This window comes from Ranitomeya imitator, chromosome 4 (genome assembly GCF_032444005.1).
Source record: "Ranitomeya imitator isolate aRanImi1 chromosome 4, aRanImi1.pri, whole genome shotgun sequence".
Classification (NCBI taxonomy): Eukaryota; Metazoa; Chordata; class Amphibia; order Anura; family Dendrobatidae; genus Ranitomeya; species Ranitomeya imitator.
Genome location: NC_091285.1, coordinates 489,378,583 through 489,403,965, shown reverse-complemented (window position 1 = coordinate 489,403,965; position 25,383 = coordinate 489,378,583). Strand labels below are relative to the sequence as shown.

The 25,383-nt window shown below is 43.8% G+C and overlaps 1 protein-coding gene across 2 annotated transcripts in view; it reads right to left on the bottom strand.

Annotated features, from left to right (window-relative positions):
• The window catches only part of WDR72 (WD repeat domain 72), a 565,895-nt gene that overhangs the window by 15,901 nt on the left and 524,611 nt on the right, over positions 1–25,383 (bottom strand). For both annotated transcript variants that reach the window (XM_069765969.1, XM_069765968.1), the window contains one exon: positions 25,070–25,165. In XM_069765969.1, the coding sequence (XP_069622070.1) occupies positions 25,070–25,165 (96 nt within the window). The remainder of the gene's footprint in view (positions 1–25,069; positions 25,166–25,383) is intronic.

Sequence of the window (25,383 nt, the reverse complement as noted above, 5' to 3'; positions counted from 1 at the left end):
ATTAATAAAATCATCAAACATCATAGGACCTGTGATCGGCGGTGTCTGTGTTTTTCAGGATTGCATAAAAGTGCCGTCGGTCACAGTTTTGTGTACTTCCAAAAAAATAGACAAAGCTGAACACAAGCCAGACGGAGTCCAAAGTAGCTCTGCTGCCTCATTATAGTGAATGGATCCTTGGAAGTTTCATGACACTCACAGATTTAGATGTAAACCCCAAAGTAAGTGCTCAGTGTGGAGCGCTGGATAAATGTGATCCCCAACATTATGTAAATTGCTCCCAATAAAAGTTTCAGAGAAATTCCCCAAAGGAAAAGGCAGCCCCCCACATATAATGACTGTGAGTAAGATGAAAAGACAAAACGTAGGGATGAAATAGATTCAGCAAAGTGGGGCCCGATATTCTAGGACAGAGCGAGGACAGTAAAGCGAACTTTGCAGTCTACAAAAAACCCTAAAGCAAAACCACGCAAAGGGGGCAAAAAAAAACCCACCGTGCCGAACTAACGGCACGGCGGTACACCCTTTGCGTCTCAGAGCTTCCAGCAAAACAAAAGACAAGCTGGAAAGAAAAAAAAGCAACAAAAAAGCAAAAAGCACTTAGCTATACAGAGCAGCAGGTCACAGGAACAATCAGGAGAAGCTCAGATCCAACACTGAAACATTGACAAGGAGCAAGGATAGCAGCATCAGGCGGAGTTAAGTAATGAAGCAGTTAACGAGCTCACCAGAACACCTGAGGGAGGAAGCTCAGAAGCTGCAGTACCACTTGTGACCACAGGAGTGAATTCAGCCACAGAATTCACAACAGTACCCCCCCCTTGAGGAGGGGTCACCGAACCCTCACCAGAGCCCCCAGGCCGACCAGGATGAGCCGCATGAAAGGCACGAACAAGATCGGAAGCATGAACATCAGAGGCAAAAACCCAGGAATTATCTTCCTGAGCATAACCCTTCCATTTAACCAGATACTGGGGTTTCCGTCTAGAAACACGAGAATCCAAAATCTTCTCCACAATATACTCCAATTCCCCCTCCACCAAAACCGGGGCAGGAGGCTCAACAGATGGAACCATAGGTGCCACGTATCTCCACAACAACGACCTATGGAATACATTATGTATGGAAAAGGAGTCTGGGAGGGTCAAACGAAAAGACACAGGATTGAGAACCTCAGAAATCCTATACGGACCAATAAAACGAGGTTTAAATTTAGGAGAGGAAACCTTCATAGGAATATGACGAGAAGATAACCAAACCAGATCCCCAACACGAAGTCGGGGACCCACACGGCGTCTGCGATTAGCGAAAAGTTGAGCTTTCTCCTGGGACAAGATCAAATTGTCCACTACCTGAGTCCAGATCTGCTGCAACCTATCCACCACAGAATCCACACCAGGACAGTCCGAAGACTCAACCTGTCCTGAAGAGAAACGAGGATGGAACCCAGAATTGCAAAAAAATGGAGAAACCAAGGTAGCCGAGCTGGCCCGATTATTAAGGGCGAACTCAGCCAACGGCAAAAAGGACACCCAATCATCCTGGTCTGCAGAAACAAAACATCTCAGATATGTTTCCAAGGTCTGATTGGTTCGTTCGGTCTGGCCATTAGTCTGAGGATGGAAAGCCGAGGAAAAGGATAGGTCAATGCCCATCCTACCACAAAAGGCTCGCCAAAACCTTGAAACAAACTGGGAACCTCTGTCAGAAACAATATTCTCAGGAATGCCATGCAACCGAACCACATGCTGAAAGAACAAAGGTACCAAATCAGAGGAGGAAGGCAATTTAGCCAAGGGCACCAGATGGACCATTTTAGAAAAGCGATCACAGACCACCCAAATGACTGACATCTTTTGAGAAACGGGAAGGTCAGAAATGAAATCCATCGAAATATGTGTCCAAGGCCTCTTTGGGACCGGCAAGGGCAAAAGCAACCCACTGGCACGAGAACAGCAGGGCTTAGCCCTAGCACAAATCCCACAGGACTGCACAAAAGTACGTACATCCCGTGACAGAGATGGCCACCAGAAGGATCTAGCCACTAACTCTCTGGTACCAAAGATTCCAGGATGACCAGCCAACACCGAACAATGAAGTTCAGAGATAAGTTTATTAGTCCACCTATCAGGGACGAACAGTTTCTCTGCTGGACAACGATCAGGTTTATTCGCCTGAAATTTTTGCAGCACCCGCCGCAAATCAGGGGAGATGGCAGACACAATGACTCCTTCCTTGAGGATACCCGCTGGCTCAGATAAACCCGGAGAGTCGGGCACAAAACTCCTAGACAGAGCATCCGCCTTCACATTTTTAGAGCCCGGAAGGTACGAAATCACAAAGTCGAAGCGGGCAAAAAATAACGACCAACGGGCCTGTCTAGGATTCAAGCGCTTGGCAGACTCGAGATAAGTCAAGTTCTTATGATCAGTCAATACCACCACGCGATGCTTAGCTCCTTCAAGCCAATGACGCCACTCCTCGAATGCCCACTTCATGGCCAGCAACTCTCGATTGCCCACATCATAATTACGCTCAGCGAGCGAAAACTTCCTGGAAAAGAAAGCACATGGTTTCATCACTGAGCAATCAGAACCTCTCTGTGACAAAACCGCCCCTGCTCCAATCTCAGAAGCATCAACCTCGACCTGGAACGGAAGAGAAACATCTGGCTGACACAACACAGGGGCAGAACAAAAACGACGCTTCAACTCCTGAATAGCTTCCACAGCAGCAGAAGACCAATTAACCAAATCAGCACCCTTCTTGGTCAAATCGGTCAATGGTTTGGCAATGCTAGAAAAATTACAGATGAAGCGACGATAAAAATTAGCAAAGCCCAGGAACTTTTGCAGACTTTTCAGAGATGTCGGCTGAATCCAATCCTGGATGGCTTGGACCTTAACTGGATCCATCTCGATAGTAGAAGGGGTAAAGATGAACCCCAAAAATGAAACTTTCTGCACACCGAAGAGACACTTTGATCCCTTCACAAACAAAGAGTTAGCACGCAGGACCTGAAAAACCATTCTGACCTGCTTCACATGAGACTCCCAATCATCTGAGAAGATCAAAATGTCATCCAAGTAAACAATCAGGAATTTATCCAGATACTCACGGAAGATGTCATGCATAAAAGACTGAAACACAGATGGAGCATTGGCAAGTCCGAACGGCATCACTAGATACTCAAAATGACCCTCGGGCGTATTGAATGCAGTTTTCCATTCATCTCCTTGCCTGATTCTCACCAGATTATACGCACCACGAAGATCTATCTTAGTGAACCAACTAGCCCCCTTAATCCGAGCAAACAAGTCAGATAACAATGGCAAGGGATACTGAAATTTAACAGTGATCTTATTAAGAAGGCGGTAATCAATACACGGTCTCAGCGAACCATCCTTCTTGGCTACAAAGAAGAACCCTGCTCCCAGTGGTGATGACGATGGGCGAATATGTCCCTTCTCCAGGGATTCCTTCACATAACTGCGCATAGCGGCGTGTTCGGGCACGGATAAATTAAATAATCGACCTTTAGGGAATTTACTACCAGGAATCAAATTGATAGCACAATCACAATCCCTATGCGGAGGTAGAGCATCGGACTTGGGCTCTTCAAATACATCCTGATAATCAGACAAGAACTCTGGGACCTCAGAAGGGGTGGATGACGAAATCGACAAAAATGGAACATCACCATGTACCCCCTGACAACCCCAGCTGGATACCGACATGGAATTCCAATCCAATCCTGGATTATGGGTTTGTAGCCATGGCAACCCCAACACGACCACATCATGCAGATTATGCAACACCAGAAAGCGAATAACTTCCTGATGTGCAGGAGCCATGCACATGGTCAGCTGGGCCCAGTATTGAGGTTTATTCTTGGCCAAAGGTGTAGCATCAATTCCTCTCAATGGAATAGGACACCGCAAAGGCTCCAAGAAAAACCCACAACGTTTAGCATAATCCAAATCCATCAGATTCAGGGCAGCGCCCGAATCCACAAACGCCATGACAGAAAACGACGACAAAGAGCATATCAAGGTAATGGACAGAAGGAATTTGGACTGTACAGTACCAATGACGGCAGACCTAGCGGACCGCTTAGTGCGCTTAGGACAATCAGAAATAGCATGAGTGGAATCACCACAGTAGAAACACAGACCATTCAGACGTCTGTGTTCTTGCCGTTCAACTCTAGTCATAGTCCTATCGCACTGCATAGGCTCAGGTTTAACCTCAGGCAGTACCGCCAAATGGTGCACAGATTTACGCTCGCGCAAGCGTCGACCGATCTGAATGGCCAAAGACAAAGACTCATTCAAACCAGCAGGCATAGGAAATCCCACCATGACATCCTTAAGAGCCTCAGAGAGACCCTTTCTGAACAAAGCTGCCAGCGCAGATTCATTCCACTGAGTGAGTACTGACCATTTCCTAAATTTCTGACAATATACTTCTATATCATCCTGACCCTGGCACAAAGCCAGCAAATTTTTCTCAGCCTGATCCACTGAATTAGGCTCATCGTACAGCAATCCGAGCGCCAGGAAAAACGCATCGACACTACTCAATGCAGGGTCTCCTGGCGCAAGAGAAAATGCCCAGTCTTGAGGGTCGCCGCACAAAAAAGAAATAATAATCAAATCTGTTGAATAGGATTACCAGAAGAATGAGGTTTCAAGGCCAGAAATAGCTTACAATTATTTTTGAAACTTAGAAACTTAGTTCTATCTCCAAAAAACAAATCAGGAATAGGAATTCTTGGTTCTAACATAGATTTCTGATCAATAGTATCTTGAATTTTTTGTACATTTATAACGAGATTATCCATTGAAGAGCACAGACCCTGAATATCCATGTCCACACCTGTGTCCAGAATCACCCAAATGTCTAGGGGAAAAAAAAAAAGTGAACACAGAGCAGAAAAAAAAAAAAAATGATGTCAGAACTTTTTCTTTCCCTCTATTGAGAATCATTAGTTAGTGGCTCCTTGTACTGTTATGTTTGCTAATGACAGGTGTTATGAAGGCAATCCAGAAACACAGAGTGCTTAGCGATCAGAGCGCACACAGTGATCTGACAAATACCCAAAAATACAAGAACGAGCTCTGAGACGTGGAAACTCTGTAGACTGCACACCTGATCCTATCCTAAACACAACTAAAAGCGGCTGTGGATTGCGCCTAACAACTACCTAGGCAACTCGGCACAGCCTAAGAAACTAGCTAGCCTGAAGATAGAAAAATAGGCCTGACTTGCCCCAGAGAAATTCCCCAAAGGAAAAGGCAGCCCCCCACATATAATGACTGTGAGTAAGATGAAAAGACAAAACGTAGGGATGAAATAGATTCAGCAAAGTGGGGCCCGATATTCTAGGACAGAGCGAGGACAGTAAAGCGAACTTTGCAGTCTACAAAAAACCCTAAAGCAAAACCACGCAAAGGGGGCAAAAAAAAACCCACCGTGCCGAACTAACGGCACGGCGGTACACCCTTTGCGTCTCAGAGCTTCCAGCAAAACAAAAGACAAGCTGGAAAGAAAAAAAAGCAACAAAAAAGCAAAAAGCACTTAGCTATACAGAGCAGCAGGTCACAGGAACAATCAGGAGAAGCTCAGATCCAACACTGAAACATTGACAAGGAGCAAGGATAGCAGCATCAGGCGGAGTTAAGTAATGAAGCAGTTAACGAGCTCACCAGAACACCTGAGGGAGGAAGCTCAGAAGCTGCAGTACCACTTGTGACCACAGGAGTGAATTCAGCCACAGAATTCACAACACGCCACTAACCACCCAGGCTTGGGTAAGGAAAGCACAGAGGAAGTGCACGGCGCCGTACTGGTGGTCACAGCAACTGGACGCTGTAATGTGTGATTCGTGCAGTAGGATAAGTCGGGCGCTAGATAGCAACCATACACCTTCCGCGAACAGACATTCAATAGAGTAGGGGTATCCAAGGACGACTTGCACTCACAACATACACACATTAACAATTTTACCCTAGCGCATGGCCGTGCGGTCATGCGCAGTTTATATAGCTGCAGCACAGAAACTTTGCCCTTCCAAGACCTGCCAAGAGGACCAATGGAATGTGCTGCAGAGCCTGAGCACATGACCCTCGATCTCCAACGGGAGATCTTGCCCTGGGCATGCTTAGTGTGTGCAGACAAGGACTTAGTCCCAGAGAAGTCCGCTCGCTGCTGACCAGCACTGGCTTTAATGGCAGAAGCTGAAGAAGCAGCAGTAACTCTCTGTACAGAGTGAGACTGAGCAAGACGCTGGGACCGACGTCCCTGCTGAGCAGGCTCCACTGCGGCTGGATAAGAATGGGAGACCGCAGCGGAGATGGCTCGAGATTCCCCCTGTGCAGAAGCGGGAACTCGAGACCTAACAGCTCATTTGGCTAAAGTTGAAGGGGGGCAGGGCTGGCTCAAGATTTTCATGGGCCCAGGAAAACGGGGAATACGTTACGGCGGTGGAGCAGGGAGAGGCAAGTATTTCAACTTTGCAAGTGCTGTGATCCTGAGAAAGCAGGGGAGGCCCACTCGTTGGCACTTGGCACTGGCACAGGGCCCCTCATAGTACGGCAGTGTGTTTGATGGAGGGTGGCGCTTCCCACTGCCAAAGACACTTTTGCGTACTATGAGGGGCCCTGTGCCAGTGATGTTGCCAACGAGTATGCCCCCCACCTGATGAAGGAACCTGCACTTTCATCTGCACCTTTCTCTTTGTCCCCATGTAAGGTGGTATGGTATGCGGGAAGGAAACCTGACTTTCAGCAGGGTCAGATTCAGGCTTTGTAGAGTGCAAGGGTAATGTACTGGTCTGAGTCAATGTACTAGCAGACTCATGTAGCAGTGGCTGGGCAATGGGCAGGATGAGGAGGAAACACAGATATAGGCCCAAATAATAAAGTAGGCTAAAAGCAGTTCAAAATTGGTAACAGGACTAAACAGGCGGCATAGCTTTGTTCAGTGGAGGACAACTGTAATGAGTGGAGCAGACACAGCTAGTAGGCCCAAAATAAAAAAAGTAGGCTAAATGCAGCTCAAAATTGGTAAGAGGACTAAACAGGCAGCCTAGCTTTGTTCAGTGGAGGACAACTGTAATGAGTGGCGCAGACACGGTTAGTAGGCCCAAATACAAAAGTAGGCTAAAAGCAGTTCAAAATTGGTAACAGGACTATACAGGCGGCATAGCTAGGTACTGAGGTGGGCTCGTCTGCTGAGTAGCAGACAGTGGTTGTAGGCGGAAAGTATTAATTGGTCTAAATGGAGGCCAGGGCCCCTGTATATTTTAACTATCATCTATCAGTTCAACAAATTTGTATTGGCAGTGCCATTGAAAGATTTAACAGCACAGACTACACAGTGGTGGAGCAGGGAGAGGTAGGTATTGCAAGTGGTGGAGCACTGTTCGAGCTAGGGGGAACACTCTCTCGTGGGCGGCGGTACTGGCACAGGGCCCCTCATATTACAACAGTGTGTCTGACATTGGTTGTGCACCACCACCGTCAGAGACACTTCATTGTACTATGAGGGACCCTGTGCCAGTGCCGTCGCCCAAGAGTGGGCGCACCCACCTGTCCAGGCAAATGGCACTCACACGGGTGCTTGCGCCAGGTGGTGACCACGACCCTGTGGTGGGAGTCAGCCCATTTAGGGAGGTATAAAAATGGCCTATGGTAGACATTCAGCAGCTGCAAATGGCGGAATTGGAGAAGTCAGTAAGAGGAGGCCAAAAGCAAGACATTTTTCAGGCAAGTTATGTGTCAGCAGGAGAAGGTTGGGCAAAATAATTTGAAATCCGTGATTGGTTCATTTTAATGAAGGTTAGATCATCAACATTCTGGGTAGCCAGACGTGTCCTTTTTTCAGTCAGTATTGAACCAGCAGCACTGAAGACTCTTTCTGATAGCACACTAGAAGCAGGGCAAGCGAGTTCCTGTAATGCATATTCTGCCAATTCAGGCCAGGTGTCTGTTTTGGATGCCCAGTAATCAAAGGGGAATGACCTGTGAGGGAGAACATCGATAAGGGAGGAAAAGTAGTTCGTAACCATACTGGACAAATGCTGTCTCCTGTCACTTTGAATCGATGCAGTGGCAGAAAGTGGCTGGAAGATATTTGAAAAAATACAAGGACTGTAGTACAATATCAATCTCCCTACAATGATCTCAGGAAAAGTATGGCAGCATTAAAAAGGACTGCTGCACACAAAAGTGTGGACAAATAAACAAGATAACTGTGCAGAAAGGAGCAACAGGATTTTTGCTTTTAAAAAAGCAGTTGGTTTGCACAGCGGCGTGCAATCAACATTGCAGCTATCAGGGAGCCTTATAAGGCAGCCTAATAAGCTACAGAGCTGATGCACAAAAATATAGCCTCCACTGTCCCTGCAAACAAATGGTGGTGTTGGACAGTGGAAATCGCTACAGCACAATCAGTTTCGGGGCTTAATCTTCCCTCCCTAACTATATCCCTTCTTCTGATGAAGCTGCGGCAACCTCTCTCTATGCTACGATTGGCAGAAGTAAGATGGCGGTCGGCGTGCACGCCCCTTTATAGCCCCTGTTACGCTGCAGAGAGCAAGCCAATCACTGTCATGCCCTTCTCTAAGATGGTGGGGACAGAGACCTATGTCATCACGCTGCCCACACTCTGTGTCCTCCTTCATTGGCTGAAAAATGGCACTGAAAGCATTATACGAAACGCGACTTTGGCGCGAAGATCGCCGACCTCATGGCCGATCCCACACTAGGATCAGGTCAGGTTTCATGAAACCCGACTTTGCAGAAAGTCGGCGATTTTTGAATTTGTTCGATCCGTTTAGCTCAACCCTAGTTTTGAGCACCTTCAGTGGTGCAGTTTTTAGAAGGGTGTCACTTTTGGGTATTTTCTGTCATATAGACCTTTCAAAGACACTTCAAATGTGAAAAAGGAGGAATCGCTGGTCAATGTTTAACCCGTATTGCTTCTTAACAAAAAATTGGATTTCAAAAAAATGTGCTGATGTAAAGTAGACATGTGGAAAATGTTGTTTATTAATTATTTTGTGTGATACACCTCTCTAATTTAAGGGTAGCAGAATTCAAAGTTTGAAAATTGCAAAATTTTCAAAATTTTTACCAAATTTCCATTTTTCATAAATAAACGCAAGTTATATCAAATAAATTTTACCAAAATCATGAATTACAATATGTCATGAAAAAGCAATCATAAAATCAGTGGAATCCTTTGAAGTGTTCCAAAGTTATTACACTGGTCAGAATTGTAAAATTTGGACTGGTCATTAACGTGCAAACTACCCTTGGGGGGAAAGGGGTTGCTGCAATTTTTTAAAATTTACATTTATTATGATCTACAGTCTGGAGAGACGTTAGAATGTAATTAGCCACATATGATTTGCAGTATATATATTTCTATACAGTGTGAACCACCACATAGCCCCTATATAAAGTATGAGCCACCACATAGCCTTTTTTTACAATATGAGCCTAAACACAGCCTTCCATATGCAGTATGAGCCCCCACATAACCTCATATATACAGTATGAGCCCCAACATAGATTTTAATATACAGCATGAGCCCCAACACAGACCCTATGTTCAGTATGCACCCGCACATAGCCTCCTGTAAACAGCATTAGTCACCACACAGCCTCTTATATTCAGTAAGAGCAGCCACATAGCCCCCTATTTACACTATATACAGTATCAACCCCTATGTAACATTCTGTCACGATGCAATTTTGGATTTGTGGCAGATCTGGTTTGCTTAAGTTTAATACCTTTTTTCCTTTTTGGTCATGAGGGGTTAATGCAGTTTTTTCCCCTCTGGTGGCCGCTTGTGTTATTGCATTGCTTCTGGCTCAGCTGAAGTTTATGGTGACCACTCCCTCCATCCTTTAAAAGGTCACCTGGCTCATCAGCTGACTGTCGGTGTTAGTTAATTCTGCAGCTGACCAAGCCAGGAGTAGGAGCTAGCTGAGAGCTGTTGTTCTACTGCTGCTTCCGTTTCTTCTGGTGTTTCTTCTTGCTGCGCCTTGCAGCATTAAGCTAAGTCTGGTTTTTTCTTTTCCTTTTCTGTTTTGGTGATATTATTTACTCTGGTGCAGTTTACCTCTCTTGGGGGGGAGAGGGGGTCACTTATAGGGTCTGCACAGGAGACAGGGATACGCTGGCGGCTCGGGCCTCCTAACCTTCATAGGTACCCCCGAGATAAGGGAAAGTAAGGGTCCCTTTTAGTGGCAGGGACAGGTGCGGGTTCCAATACGCCGTCCTGCCCCTTTATCGCCGTAAACGGCGTGACATTAACATCGACCGAACATTATTTCTTGTGAGCCATGGCTCAAATGCAGGCTTTTGCCCAACTGCTTCAGACCCTCACCGATGAGTTTAGGGGGCTGCGTGGTGAGGTGGTGCAGCAGCTGCAGCAGTTGGTGGGGTTTTGGGCTTCGGCCCAGGTACATGCTCAACCTGAGCCCAAGTTGTCTCTTCCTGACAGGTTCTCTGGTGGGAGAGATACATTTTTTGTTTTTAAGGAGGCCTGTAAGTTATACTTCAGGCTCCGCCCTTGTTCATTAGGGAGTGAGGAACAACGGGTGGGAATCATAGTTTCCCTTCTTAAAGGTGATCCCCAATCCTGGGCCTTCTCCCTGCCGACCGGTTCTCCATCTCTACGGTCAGTGGATGAGTTTTTTGCTGCTCTGGCGCTGGTATATGGTGACCCCGACGGCGTCTCCTTGGTGGAATCCCGACTCTGCAAGATCAAGCAGGGGGCTTGGCCAGCGGAGGAGTACTGTTCAGAATTCAGGAGGTGGTCCACTGACACACAGTAGAATGACCCGGCCCTTAGGAGCCATTTTGTGCAGGGTCTGTCCCCTAGGTTGTAAGATACTCTGGTACAATACGCCGCTCCCAAGTCATTGGAGGCTGCCATGTCCCTTGCATTCCGGGTGGATAGACGTTTGAGGGAGAGGCATACACCAAATGTGCCCCCGGTTGTCCTTGCTAGGGAGGAGGACACACCTGATCAGGTGGACGAACCCATGCAGCTGGGAGGAGTTGCTTCCCAAACAGGGTTGTCTGGGGTTCGCCGTGGTGTGGGGGCATGTTTTTACTGTGGGCAGACTGATCATTTTATCAATGTCTGCCCAGCTCGCGCCAAGATACCTGTTCCATCTAAATAGCCGCGTCCCCCTGGTTGTGTGGAAGGAAGCGACCAGGGAGTGTATATTTCTTCCATTTTCTCTTCACAGTGTACATTACCTGCTGAGGTGGTTTTTGGTGAGGTAACTGAGAATGTTCCGGTGCTTGTGGCCAGTGGAGCAGGAGTCAATCTGGTGGATGCTCATTTTGTCCAGACCCATGGCCTGCGGTGTAGAACACTAACTAAACCTCTAAGTGTTCAGGCCATTGACTCCGTACCACTCAGCCAGGGGTGGGTGACCCAAGTCGTGGATGATATACACCTGCGTATAGGGACTCGTCATGAGGAGTTCCTGTCGTGCTACGTCATGGGGGGAATACCTACCCCCATCGTTTTAGGCCTCAGTTGGTTGAGTAAACACAACCCGTTCATTGACTGGCGGTCCAGAGAAGTAGTCAGCTGGGGTCAGTCATGTAAGGACTGCTGTCCAGGAGCTACGATCTCTGCCGTCCTTCTACAACCTACCCCTTCTTCTCCTGTGGGGGCTGTAGAGGTGCTTGAAGGGAGTAGGGGCAAGACTCTACCCTCATTACATTCTAACCCGGTATGTCAGAGACCTCTAAGGAGGAGGGGTCAGAGGAGGGTGGTGTGTTGTGAATTCTGTTATCGAACTCCCTCCTGTGGTCATGAATGGTACTTCGGCGAGTTCTGTCCATGGACTCCCTCTGGTGGCTGTGAGTGGAGCTGCTGGTTCTGAGGTTCCTTCCACAGGTGACCTAGTTTAGTCTTAGGCTGGCTGCTCTATTTAACTCCACTCCGATCATTACTCCATGCCAGCTGTCAATGTTCTTGTATTGGTTCAGTTCGCTCTTGGATCTTTCTGGTGACCTGTCTACTCCAGCAGAAGCTAAGTCCCTGCTAGTTAATTATTTGTTCATTGTTTCCTTGTCCAGCTTGCTATCATGAATTTGCTTTGCTAGCTGGAAGCTCTGGGATGCAGCGTGGCACCTCCGCACCGTGAGTCGGTGTGGAGGTCTTTTTGCACACTCTGCGTGGTCTGTTTGTAGTTTTTTGTGCTGACCGCAAAGATACCTTTCCTATCCTCAGTCTGTTTAGTAAGTCTGGCCTCCCTTTGCTGAAACCTGTTTCATTTCTGTGTTTGTGACTTTCATCTTTACTCACAGTCAATAAATGTGGGGGGCTGCCTTTTCCTTTGGGGAATTTCTCTGAGGCAAGGTAGGCTTTATTTTCTATCTTTAGGGCTAGTTAGCTCTTAGGCTGTGAAGAGGCGTCTAAGCCGTGTTAGGTACGCTCCACGGCTATTTCTAGTTGTGTGATAGGATTAGGGGTTGCGGTCAGCAGAGCTCCCACTTCCCAGAGCTTGTCCTGTGTGAGTTTAACCATCAGGTCGTTCCGGGTGCTCCTAACCACCAGGTCCATAACAGTGGTGCTTCCCTCGGTGCATAGTGGGGGTGTGAGTTTGGTGACACAGGTGGACGCCTCTGTAGTCGGTTCTGTAAAGAGTTCACCATCTTGTGGCAGACGCATGTGTGAAAATAAACGTTCAGGTCCGGGCCTGTGTGTGAATGATTACATATGGGTGTCCACCAAAAATATCAGGTGGAAGTGTGGAACTGGAATCTGGAGTTCGAGGGTAATCGGGCCATACCGGGTGTCAGCCATTATCGGTCCGAAGACTTACCAGTTGGAGTTGCCCTCTGTAATGCCCATACACAACTCATTCCACAGGTCGGCGCTCTGGAGATTTGTGCCGCCTACGTTGTCATCTCCAATGTTCTGTGTCCACCATAAACCTAAGGGTCAGGTGACTGAGGAGGTGAACTTTGGTGAATCAAGACTTTCTCACTGTAGGTCCAGTGTTGAGGGTCCAGAGGTCCCTCATTGAAAGGGGGGTACTGTCACGATCCAATTTTGGATTTGTGGCAGATCTGGTTTGCTTAAGTTTAATACCTTTTTTCCTTTTTGGTCATCAGGGGTTAATGCAGTTTTTCCCCCTCTGGTGGCCGCTTGTGTTATTTCATTGCTTCTGGCTCAGCAGAAGTTTATGGTGACCACTCCCTCCATCCTTTAAAAGGTCACCTGGCTCATCAGCTGACTGTCGGTGTTAGTTCATTCTGCAGCTGACCAAGCCAGGAGTAGGAGCTAGCTGAGAGCTGTTGTTCTACTGCTGTTTCCGTTTCTTCTGGTGTTTCTTCTTGCTGCGCCTTGCAGCATTAAGCTAAGTCTGGTATTTTCTTTTCCTTTTCTGTTTTGGTGATATTATTTACTCTGGTGCAGTTTACCTCTCTTGGGGGGGAGAGGGGGTCACCTATAGGGTCTGCACAGGAGACAGGGATACGCTGGCGGCTCGGGCCTCCTAACCTTGATAGGTACCCCCGAGATAAGGGAAAGTCAGGATCCTTTTAGTGGCAGGGACAGGTGCGGCTTCCAATACGCCGTCCTGCCCCTTTATCGTCGTAAATGGCGTGACACATTCTATATACATCCGGAGCTCCCACATAGCCTCCATTATAAAGCACAGCCCCATATAGCTTCGTATATACAACTCACACTTAGCCCCTATATACAATATGAGCCCCCACATAATTTCCAATATACAGCATGAGCCCCAACATAGCCTCCAATATACATGTAAACGTTCCATACACATATGAAAGAAAAAAACACATACTCACCTCACTATAATTCCCCCGGCATTATGCTCCTTTTCTCCTATGTACTGAGTCTCAGCAGGAGCATTGTTGGCTCATATGCTGATTGGTGGAAGAAGGAGCCCAAGGTACCTTCCTCCATCAATGTATTCACTGTTGTCTGTATCCTGAGGATGCAGATAGTGGTGACTGAGATCTGTGGCGGACAGGTGGCAAAGGGCTGTTTCAGCCCCTTGAAGGTCTCGGTCTGCGTACCGGAAAGGAACAGCCAAGTTCTACTCTAGAGAGATTCAATTTTTTTTATTGACAAATAAACAATTTTATTGAGGTATAAACTAATTCATATAGAGAGATCCAGATCACACGAATATAAAGTTATTTACAAAAAGTAAAAAGGCACATTAGCATACAACATATAAAAAGTGCATTAACTTTCAATCTTGGATATAGATGAAAACTACTCCTTACCTCAACTTGCTTATTCCCCCCCCCCCCACAACAACCACCAACCCTGTGTTTAGAATGCAAGGCAGTATGCCTACATACAATTAATGTTAATTTTTCAAAAAGAGAGGTTCTCTCTGGCGGTACAAGGGTTATCGGAGTATAAACATGTTAAAGATCATGTCCCCAGCACGTTCTTCAGATACCACTGTGGATATTTAATCCAGTCTACCCACTGCATCCAGAATTTGGCTATTGCCGATTTTATAAGTCTGGACCATAAGAGTAAGGTGAAGGGCTTGACAAGATTGGATGTTAGGCAAAAGAAGGTTAGGACTGGAGTAATGATAGACGTATTCCCTTTGTTTCTACGTATAGTACGGCTAGTGATCAAATTAAGGGCATTCTTGCCAAACATTGCATTTATTACATCAGGGTCTCCCTGACATAGATGAATTTACAAGGCCTCCTATTTTTTTATTTAAAAGGGGATGTAATCTAAAAGATAGACTTATGAAATTGGACATAGGCCCTGAAAATGTTTTTATACAAAGGACATTGGGCCCCCCGAAACTGGGAATTTTCCCTGTCTGGGTTGTGCCTGTTGTAGTAATATGCTGAAGGGGGATTTTTTTCATCATCCACACACCGGGAAAAAGATCTATATTAAAGACAGGTATACGTGCACCTCTAGTTTCGTAATATATATGATAGTATGCCCTTGCGGGTTGATGTATGTGGGCGAGACGACTATGGAGGTTAAAGCACGTATTGGGAAACACAAAAACACCATCAGGACTAAACTGGTGGAATTGTCAGTCCCTAAACACTTTATTGATAGTGGACATTCTGTTAGCCAATTGAGGTTCAGAGTGATTGATAGTGTACCAAGTCTTAGAAGGGGAGGAGATAGGATTAAGTTGTTAAAGCAGAAGGAACTTAGGTGGATATCCAAGTTGGGCTCACTTCATCCAAGGGGTCTAAATGTGGATTATAACCTGCAGATATGTGCCTCTTGAAGGTTAATGGGATTCTCTGTGTGGTTCGTATAACGTGTTGGATTGTTTTTAACATGTTTTTAAGTTAATTTTTTGACTGTAGGTTTTAATGTATGGACAGCCAAGGGATAAGGGGACTTTGTGTCCTGAATCACCTTTGAGATGATCTGGCCCCTCCTGCCCCTGCTTGCCCATATTGGATTTGTTGATATGATTCTGTAATATAATGCACTATATGGTGTTTTTTTTTCTCCCTTTTGTTTTCCCTTCTCTCATAAATGTCATTAAATGGGTAATATGATGAGTTGTTATACCCTTGTCGATATGCTGACATCATGAGGGCTGATGTTATATATGTATGTGTCCATATAGTGCTAGCTAGGTCTCTCTATTTATGATTAATATAGATGTAGGACTATTGGATAGGAGTTGCCATGGATATGGCTGGATTTTTCTAATTGTTAAATGTTTTGCTGGTTAGTGCAAGGCAAGCCCTTTGTGTACTGATATGGCGCTTTTTGACAGATGAACCCTTCTCCTTTGTGAGAGCTGGATGCTAACACGCTTGCGCAGGGAGTCGGGGGTGTGGCAGTGGGCGTGTGCGGTCTCCCTGCTCTGGTGACGTCTCCACTTGGTTATCCATGTGGTGTTGTTTACTATTGTGGTATGTGATTCCAGAGCGCCTGCGCATATGTGCCGGCGACCTAGCAATGTGCGTGCGTGCATGGCCTTATACACTAAGGAGGCGGTGCTGCCTTTATTTCTGAGAACGTGTAATTGCTTATCTTTGGGAGTTGCGCCTCTCTGGATGGGTATGTTCCGATGCTGGCGTGCTTGCGTGCGGGTGCCGGGGGTGTGGTGGTGGGCGTGTGCGGTCTCCCTGCTCCGGTGACATCATTGCATGGTTTTCCGTGCGATGTTGTTTACTGTTGGGTTGGGTGAGTTCGGCGTGCCTGTGGACTTGCAGCGGTGACCTAGCAGTATGCTTGCACAGTCTTATACACTGAGGAGGTGGTACTGCTTACATGGTTGGTCACGTGGAATTGTTTATCTTTTGGAGTTGCACCGATATGTATGGGTATGTTTTGATGATCAGTATATAGGGTCCTTTACCTAGCTATATAGGCAATAGTGGTGAGACATACGGCATTCTGGCACATAGATTTAGCGATTTATGCATTTTGTTTGGGGTTTGATATGAGTATTTACTAAACACCCTATGTTATAAACTTAGTGCTAAGTGCAGTGGAGATCAGTATCATGGGTCAGAAAAGAGGCCGAGAGACAACAGGTTAAGAGTTCAAGAATATTTATGATGGTATGCAGGTAAACAGCTATGACACAGCAGGTTAGTAGCAGACAGAGCTGGATAAGCAGTAAGCACATGTACAGACCGTGGAAGTCCAAGTATGTCAGGTCCAGAGACCTGGAGACCAGGCCAGGCCTCCTAGCAGGGAACAGTCCAGCAGCAGAGAGGAGTGCAGAGCAGATCCAGGGAAACAAGTCTTACGATGAAGAGAAGTAGATCCGGAGACAGACGGGGTATCGCAAGGTAACAAAGAACCAGCAAGATAGCAGTTCTTCCAGCTTGATCACAAGTCCAGGAACAAGGTACTCAAGCAATGAGTAATATACAGAGCTCCCTTATATACACCACAGACAGGAACAGGGAAAGTCTGACAGGAAGCAAGATGGCCCCCGTGAGGCCAGTGACTCCATCTTAGGTAAGGGCAAAAGTAACTGAACTGAGGGCAACAGAAGACAGGAACAGATGTACAGTCCAAATCCTTACACCCTATGAGAGCTGTGAGATGATTGGCTTTTGCATTTGACAACATGATTGGGAGTTGGTGATTGGTTGTGTTAGATGGATGGTGGATTTTAGTCATGTGGGTAAACTGGTAGAGACATGGCATTTTATTGGTTACTAATGTGCAGGTACAAGAAACAAGTGCACAGATTGGTGAATGAATACAATGGTAACCGATATTTGCCTTACTTTGGGGTGGTCGTATCTCTATATACAGTACAGACCAAAGTTTGGACACACCTTCTCATTTAAAGATTTTTCTGTATTTTCATGACTATGAAAATTGTACATTCACATTGAATGCATCAAAACTATGAATTAACACATGTGGAATTATATACTTAACAAAAAAAGTGCGAAACAACTGAAAGTATGTCTTATATTCTAGGTTCTTCAAAGCAACCACCTTTTGCTTTGAAGACTGCTTTGCACATTCTTGGCATTCTCTTGATGAGCTTCAAGAGGTAGTCACCGGGAATGGTCTTCCAACAATCGTGAAGGAGTTCCCAGAGATGCTTAGCACTTGTTGGCCCTTTTGCCTTCACTCTGCAGTCCAGCTCACCCCAAACCTTCTCGATTGGGTTCTGGTCTGGTGACTGTGGAGGCCAGGTCATCTGACGTAGCACCCCATTATTATTTATTATTATAGCGAAATTTATTCCATGGCGCTTTACATGTGAGGAGGGGTATACATAATAAAAACAGGTGTATGTGATAATATGGTTTATTTCTTTGTTTTTCCTTATATATATTAGATGTGTTATGGGTCGCTATGAAATGTATATGTATTATGTGTATTTTACATTGTATATTTTGTGTTTGCTAATATTTTAATAACATGGGCGGTCATGAGATGCTGATTGGAGGTTGTCAATCTACTTCCTATATAAGACCACCATTTTGACTGTATTGCATGCTTGAAAAAGACCTATATGGTTGAAACGTTGCATTTGGCACAATAAAGGACGTTTTATACTTCACCTGGATTGGATGCTGTCCTTCACTTTGCTGCATCATCGCAACCCCCTGTCAGTGACGGTGTCGGTGACGTCAGATGCTGACAGGGAGATTTTGGGAGAGAGAGCGTGACGCTCCCTCTTTCATCAATGCGGTCAGCTGTATAGGCATGTAGCCGATACAGCTGACCCGGTGATGACAGGTGGGGTGCCCATTGCTGGCACAGGACCCCGCACTGCCTCCACAGGGGCCCCATAGCGGCCAGGTGGCAGAGCAGGGAGCTCGTGTCTCCCTGCTCTGACACAGAATGTACCTCTATCAGCACACTGCACACGCCAATACAGGTACATAGCGTAGCTGCGGGTGTGCCCCCTCAGAGCGTGGGGCCCAGGACCACTGCCTATTCTGCCCCCCAGGTAGCTACGCTACTGTGTAATCTTGACAGTGTACCCTTGGAAATTGCATCATTGGTTATTTCCAAATAGTGTGGTAAAAGCTCTTCCTCAAATATTTAAAAAATCTCTACTGGGAGGCCGTTAGATCCAGGGTTTTATTGTTTGACATTTCCCCTACCGCTCTTTTAATCTCTTCCATGGAAATTCGCAATTTTCAAAGTCTCTATCACTTTCGTGCAGAGCTGGCATTTTACTCCTGGTTAGGAGCGCCGGAGGAGGACATCCACTAGACGGGCACTTACCGAGTAAGGTGCTGGGTACACAACTTTGCAGGATAGACCTTTTTCGGATTATTACCTGGGCTTTCACGCTAGGTCTCATCAGTTCATGGGTTTGAGATGCTGTTGGCGCTTGCTACACCTTTTTCATGATGGGTACTATATGGTTTTGATTAAGTGCCTCAGGTTATGCATATTTATATCTATATAAGTATATTATATGATTAAAGAGGGGGTCTTTGTCTGCTATAAGGGGTTATTTCACCTTACCCCTTTATATGGATATGATTTATATTTATTTATTGATTTCTCTGTGTGTGCCATATTGTGGGTGGATGTTCCCCTCTGACTTGGGGTTACTGTTTGTGTACTAATAATTGGGTGGTTACTTGGATTTTTCATATGGTATTAAATAAATGTTAAATTTTAATTTAACCTGAGATTGGTGAGCTTCATTGAGTTGGTTACTGAATAGTAGCTTCTCTTGTTGTAAATGTCTATAGAAGTACCAATATTTATACATTGTGGGACACTTTGGTGATTTATCTCCTGGTTAGATAGTCTGCTAGTTTTTCTCCCGAGTAGCTCATCCCAGATAAATATAAATTAGTATAAAACATGTGTACAGTCTGTAAAATTTCAGGAGTTTGGGTGTTAATCTCCCTCTCTCTAGCTTTTATCTGGTGTATAAAAGCATTTTCTCTCACAGCTTGGGCCATTTTGGATAGAAAGCAGAGAGTAGTTTATCCCTCCTCTTAAAACTGCTGTTTTGAAAACATTCCTTTGTTGTCCGCTTGCACTTGCACTTGCACATTTGAAAAAATCTAATTTGTTTCCAAAGCCATCTATTTTCTGGGTTATTATACTGGGTAAACAATGTTTTAGTCTCTCAAACCTTAATTTCCAATTCAACACCTCTTTTCCACTATTTATCTTTTACCAGTTTAACTCTGATCAGTACCACCCTTGACACCTTGCCGGCCTTTTACATATAGGTATATCATGGTGATCGTACGGGGCACAGGAGCTGTGCCTGTGCTATCACCATCAGGAGTTTGGCTTAAATTAAAGCTGAGACTCGGCTGTCATGCGTAGGAGCGGTGCCAGCACTGCCACGGGCCATTTAACCCCCTAAATTCAATGATCGATATCAATCACAATATTTAAATGGCTAGGAGAATGGTCTAAGATGTTTCTGTCTTTCGGCGCTGATAGGTATAAAGCATTGCAATGCTGGGGCATTGCAATAAATTATACCAGCGAGTAAAGAAAAAAAAGATAAAGTCCCATAGAGGGACTAATTAAAAAAAAATTGCTAAACTATTTAAAAAAATATATAGTAACAATAAAAAACCAAAAGAATTTGAAAAAATATTATACCAATAAGTACACATATTTAAAGAAAAAAATAAAAACAAAAAAAGTACATATAATTGCTATTGCCATGTCTGGAACGACTGCAACTATCACTGTCACACTAGTTAGTCCCTTCAGTGAACGTCATAAAAAATTAAACAAAAAAAAGTGGTAAAAGACTATGTTTTTTTTCATCATAACGCCAAATAAAAAGTGGAGTAAAACATGATAAAAAAGATTGAATGGAAATAAAAATGGTGTCGTTGAAAACTCCATCTTATCCTGCAAAAGCTGCCATACAGCTCCATTAGCTCAGAAATAAAAAAAGTTATAGCTCTCAGAATGTAGCAATGCAAAAATAATTATTTTTTCTATAAAATAGTTTTTATTGTGTAAAAGCTGCAATACATAACAAAAGATATAAATGGGGTATTGCTGTAACCGTACTGACCAAATGAATAAAATGTTACCTGCACGAAAATAGTACCAATAAAAATGCCCTGCAAAAAACAAGACCTCACATCACTCAGTCGACAGAAATATGGAAAAATTATAGCTCTCAAAATATGGCAATGTAATTGTTTTTGCAATCAAAAGCATTTCTTACTGTGTGACAGCAGCCAAACATAAAAAATACATAAATCTGATATCGCTGTAAGAGCACGAGGTTCTTAGTTTACCATTCTGATCAGCCTGTATGACGCTCTCTGCCAAGTCATGGTGAACATCTCTGTGGGTCCTAGCTATTATTACCTTAAAAGAGTGGCGTTGTGTGCTAACCACCATCGCAGTGACAATGCACCAGCAGGGAGGGCGGCCTAGTGCCTCACAGCGCACATGCTGCAAAACTGAGTCCCCATGACTCCGCAAGCGTACGGCTACCTGGTGCCAGTCTGGCTCCTGCCAAACTTGATAAAGGCTCTCGGGAGCTGAAACGTTGCTTTAAAAGTTTGTAATCTGCAAACTGGCACCGATCATCTGCTTTTACTTTAGCTGGTGCTGCCTCATCTTTTGTTTTTTTTTCTGGATTAATGAATGGATAGATAGATAGATAGATGGATAGATAATAGATAGATAGATAGATAGATAGATGATGGATAGATAGATAGATAGTATATATGGGATAGATAGATAGATAGATAGATAGATAGATAGATAGATAGATAGATAGATAGATAGATAGATAGATAATAGATAGATATTAGATAGATAATAGATGGAAAGATAAATAGATAGATAATAGATAGATAGATATTAAATAGTTAGAGAGATAGATAGATAGATGATGGATAGATAGATAGATATATATATATAATAGATAGATAGATAGATTATAGATAGATAGACAATATATTAGATAGATAGATGATAGATAGATAGATAGACAGATCTATCTGTATTATTGAGTACACTACTTACTATATCCACATTTATCTTCTTGTGTGTTTGTGCCTCATATTTCTATGTTTTCTGTATTATTTTATGTACTCTTTTAACAGTTCATTCAGGAGTTTTTTGTATGAGGGACATGTATAGCCGTATGTAAATACCGGGAGACACATATTTTTTATACTGTGGTATATTTCCATACTCATCTTCATTTTGTCACTTAAGTGCACAATCCTGTGACGTAACCTGTTTTACCTTCTCTCCTATTGGAAGTGTCTTAATTTCTTATCAGAGAATTTCCCCCACAGGGGAGCCGATAAATAATTCATGTTACTAGCTCTTTGTTGTGCGTCCCTGAACTGCACACAGAGCTCGGAGGCTGACAGCTGTGTCAGGACAAGCACCAAAGATCTGACATGACAAGTGACTAACAAGTTTCTTTCACTCTATAGTGAATGAAGACAATGGCGCAAAGTACAAAAAAACAAAATCCAACCCAAAATGCTACACGTTCTTTATGGTCGTCTCGAGGTGTGCGTGTCTGCAGTAAGCCTATTTCCAACCCGTAACCTCTGGTCATTTGCTGTACTGCCCACCTCTTTTATTCTCCTCACTAGTCTGGCCATTTACGCCTGTCCACGGATCAATATGAACAATTCTTGAAGAAATACGATGTCTCTATGGCAACCAAGCCACAAATTCTCAGTGGAAGGCAATGAGACCAGTTCTGAATTCTCCAGAGGTTTTCAGAGTTATAAGGAACAGTGTTTTAAAATTCAAGGATGGACACACAGGGAAGACTGAGCAATTCATTGTTTACTGCCAATGTAATGATACCATATTTGAAGAATCCTATTCTCAACCTGGATCCCTGTCATCAATTATATTCAAAGCACAAGTCTGCCTCATATATCTCTGGTAAGAGAGTATGCGATGTGTCCGACAGAATATAATATTAAGAGAAAAAAAGATCAAAATATTTTATCTACTAGCGATCTTGGAGAATTTTTGCCATCTGCATTTAGTTAATGAAGTGCAATCTAGGAAAATGACTTGTATAATTACTAGTTGATCATATTTAAGTGTTGCTGAAAAGTGGGCTTATACAATTTTGATCAAAATTATAAAATAAGTAGCTTACATTTTTCATGCTTGTAGCTTTAGTGGAGTTCATGTATTCATCGATTGCAGAGTGCCGATGAATAGTCTTTGTATATCTATTGTAAAGTAAAGGTGAATTCATGCAGAAAGATTATAGTGAACATGTGTTTCCAGGAACGCTCCTTTCACAATAGTCTTGGAGCCAAAACCGGTTGCTGATCACCCAATGAATGAGCAAAACGCTCATTCATCAGGTTTTGTACTGCACAAAGGATCACTGTTCTCGGCAGCACATCATCCGGTATAAAAATGACTTGCGCTGCCGAGGACAATGGCAGCCTGAGTGCACTGAATGATCTACTGTATTACAGATCATTTGCTGTACGCCATTGAGAATGTTCTGGCTGTCTAAAAAGGTTAATAAACAGTCACTGATCTGTAAATATTATCAGATTGAAGGTCATTTATGCCGAAAACCGGTTAGGCTGGGGTACACCACCGTATTTTGTTTGATTTGAAAAAAAGTCCCATTATGCTAATTACGCTCTGATCAGAATTTGATCAGCGTGTGAACACAGTGTGACCCGATGTTCTCGGATGTGTATAAGATGGAAAAAAAATTCTGTTCTGTAACTCCGAAACAATTGGACTGCATTCGGATGTCATCTGAGTGCAGTCTGAGTTTTTAACAGACCCGTTAACTTGCATGGCCGAGTGTGACCTGATTTATGGATGCAAATCAAGAATGCTGCAATTTCTTCCTCGCACAAACTTGCGCCAAAGAAAAAATCGTCCCCATAGATTAACATTGGTTCGAGTGCGATCCGATATTTTAACGAATCATACTCAGACTGAAAATACGGCCGTCTGCACGAGCCCTTAGTTTAATTGGGCTTTAGTCATTTCAGGGTCACGGAAATGTATAGATATTACATTTTCAGGACATTAAAAAAAAGATAAATTAATCAAATATGTAACTTTATATGTGATATAGTAATAATCCAATGAAAGAGATATGCTATAGGACTTAGTATTGGACAGGTGATACAGTAATTGCATTACCTGGAAAGGCAAGAAATCCATCACCTGTGCAATAGTAAGGAAATCCTGAATACATGACCTGTTGGAGGCCCTTGAGGGCTGGAGTTGGGGAACACTACTATAGGTTTTCTAAAAAAAAAATCAATAATGAGTGATTTCTGAAATTGGCATGAAAGGAGCATAGACAACCAAAACCGTGCTTGAACCCCAATGGAAATTAACAAATTAATTCCTTATGATATGCAGAATAATTAAATGTTAGTAATTAAATTACTAGATGTATTACCATATATATCTAGTAATCTAATTATTCTGTGTATCATAGGGAATTAATTTGTTAATTACCATTTGGGTTCTAGCACTCACAGTTGGTTGTTCATGCTCCTTTCATGCCGATTTCAGAGATCACTCATTATTGATTTTTAGAAAACCTATAGCATATCTATTATGTATATATATTTATATATATATATGTATACACCAAAGATATGACTGATGTCGGTGCTTGCATTTGGTCCAATGGGTTCTCATACTGAAGTCCCAATTGTTCGTTTGATCACTTTGAGATGCGCAAAGCAATGCCGGCGACACTACATGGAGAATGCACACGTCTAATAACCATATAACCTGATGCTTGGGTACTTAAAAATGCTTAAAAAAGAAGGGGACGTGTTGATCGCGGCACCGTTTGATGCAGCTGATGAGCAAACTGCATCATAAATGTGCGGAAACATGACTGTGTAAAGTAGCAGGCTGCACAAAGATGAAATCTCAGCCCTTTTCCTTGGGGACCGGTCAGGTGACTACCATCAGCTGCCCCCTGTCAACACAGCTACAAGACTTTGAAATTTCTTAACTAAGCTGACAGACAGCAGAGGGGATGAATCACGGATTTGAGATCACATAGTTGCGAGATATTAGGGGCAATTAAACGTGGCGAAAAATAAATTGCAATGACAGGGCGCAAAATAATGAAATACTTGCCGCTACACAACGATACAAAACCATCCAAAAACTATAGTATTTAGGAAGACATATTTTTTTGTGCACTGAAAAGATAAAAATGGTAAAATGTGACAAGAAATGTGCATAGGTCAGACTTCAGATTAATGAAAGCTCCGTATGGCCAGTATGCTTATGTCAGCCTCTCTAAAATCAGCTCTTTACTCAGACACGCTCGGCGAGCATACGCTCAGAGGTTGGACCCTGCACATATATTTAAAAAAAGACTTCAGTCTAAAACTAATTATAATGAAGTGGTCGTGTCAGCTTTCTTTTCAAGTCATAAAGCCTTTGGCCAATCTGAGACGTGAATTCTTGATGAAAGAGCAAAATGAATAATCTCTGTGCTGCTTGACCATTAGAGGTGATTACTAATTTGCTGCAGTAGCTGCTAAAAAGGTATTAGACTGATGCGTTTTATGAGGAAGGATAATTAATAGCATGTTTTGTCCAATTCTTACTTACCTGGACTATCTGGGTCCTCCAGTCCACTCTTGTCCATGATGGATTCTGGCTCTTGGAAGTTTACTACTTTTTCGTTTTTTGCTGAAGCATCAGGGACTAGAAATAAAAAGGAGCCGACGTTACGTCTGAAAACAAAATACATTCAATAAAAAGGCAATAAAATCATAAGTGGCTAAATGATGCATAAAAGCGTCAAATATTTTACGCCTTCATTGAGCCTCCATTTAAACAATTCAACATCCTTCATGTAAAACACTGTGCATCCTTGCATATTTGTCAATCAGACATAAGTGGCTATACAACGGGGCTGGGGG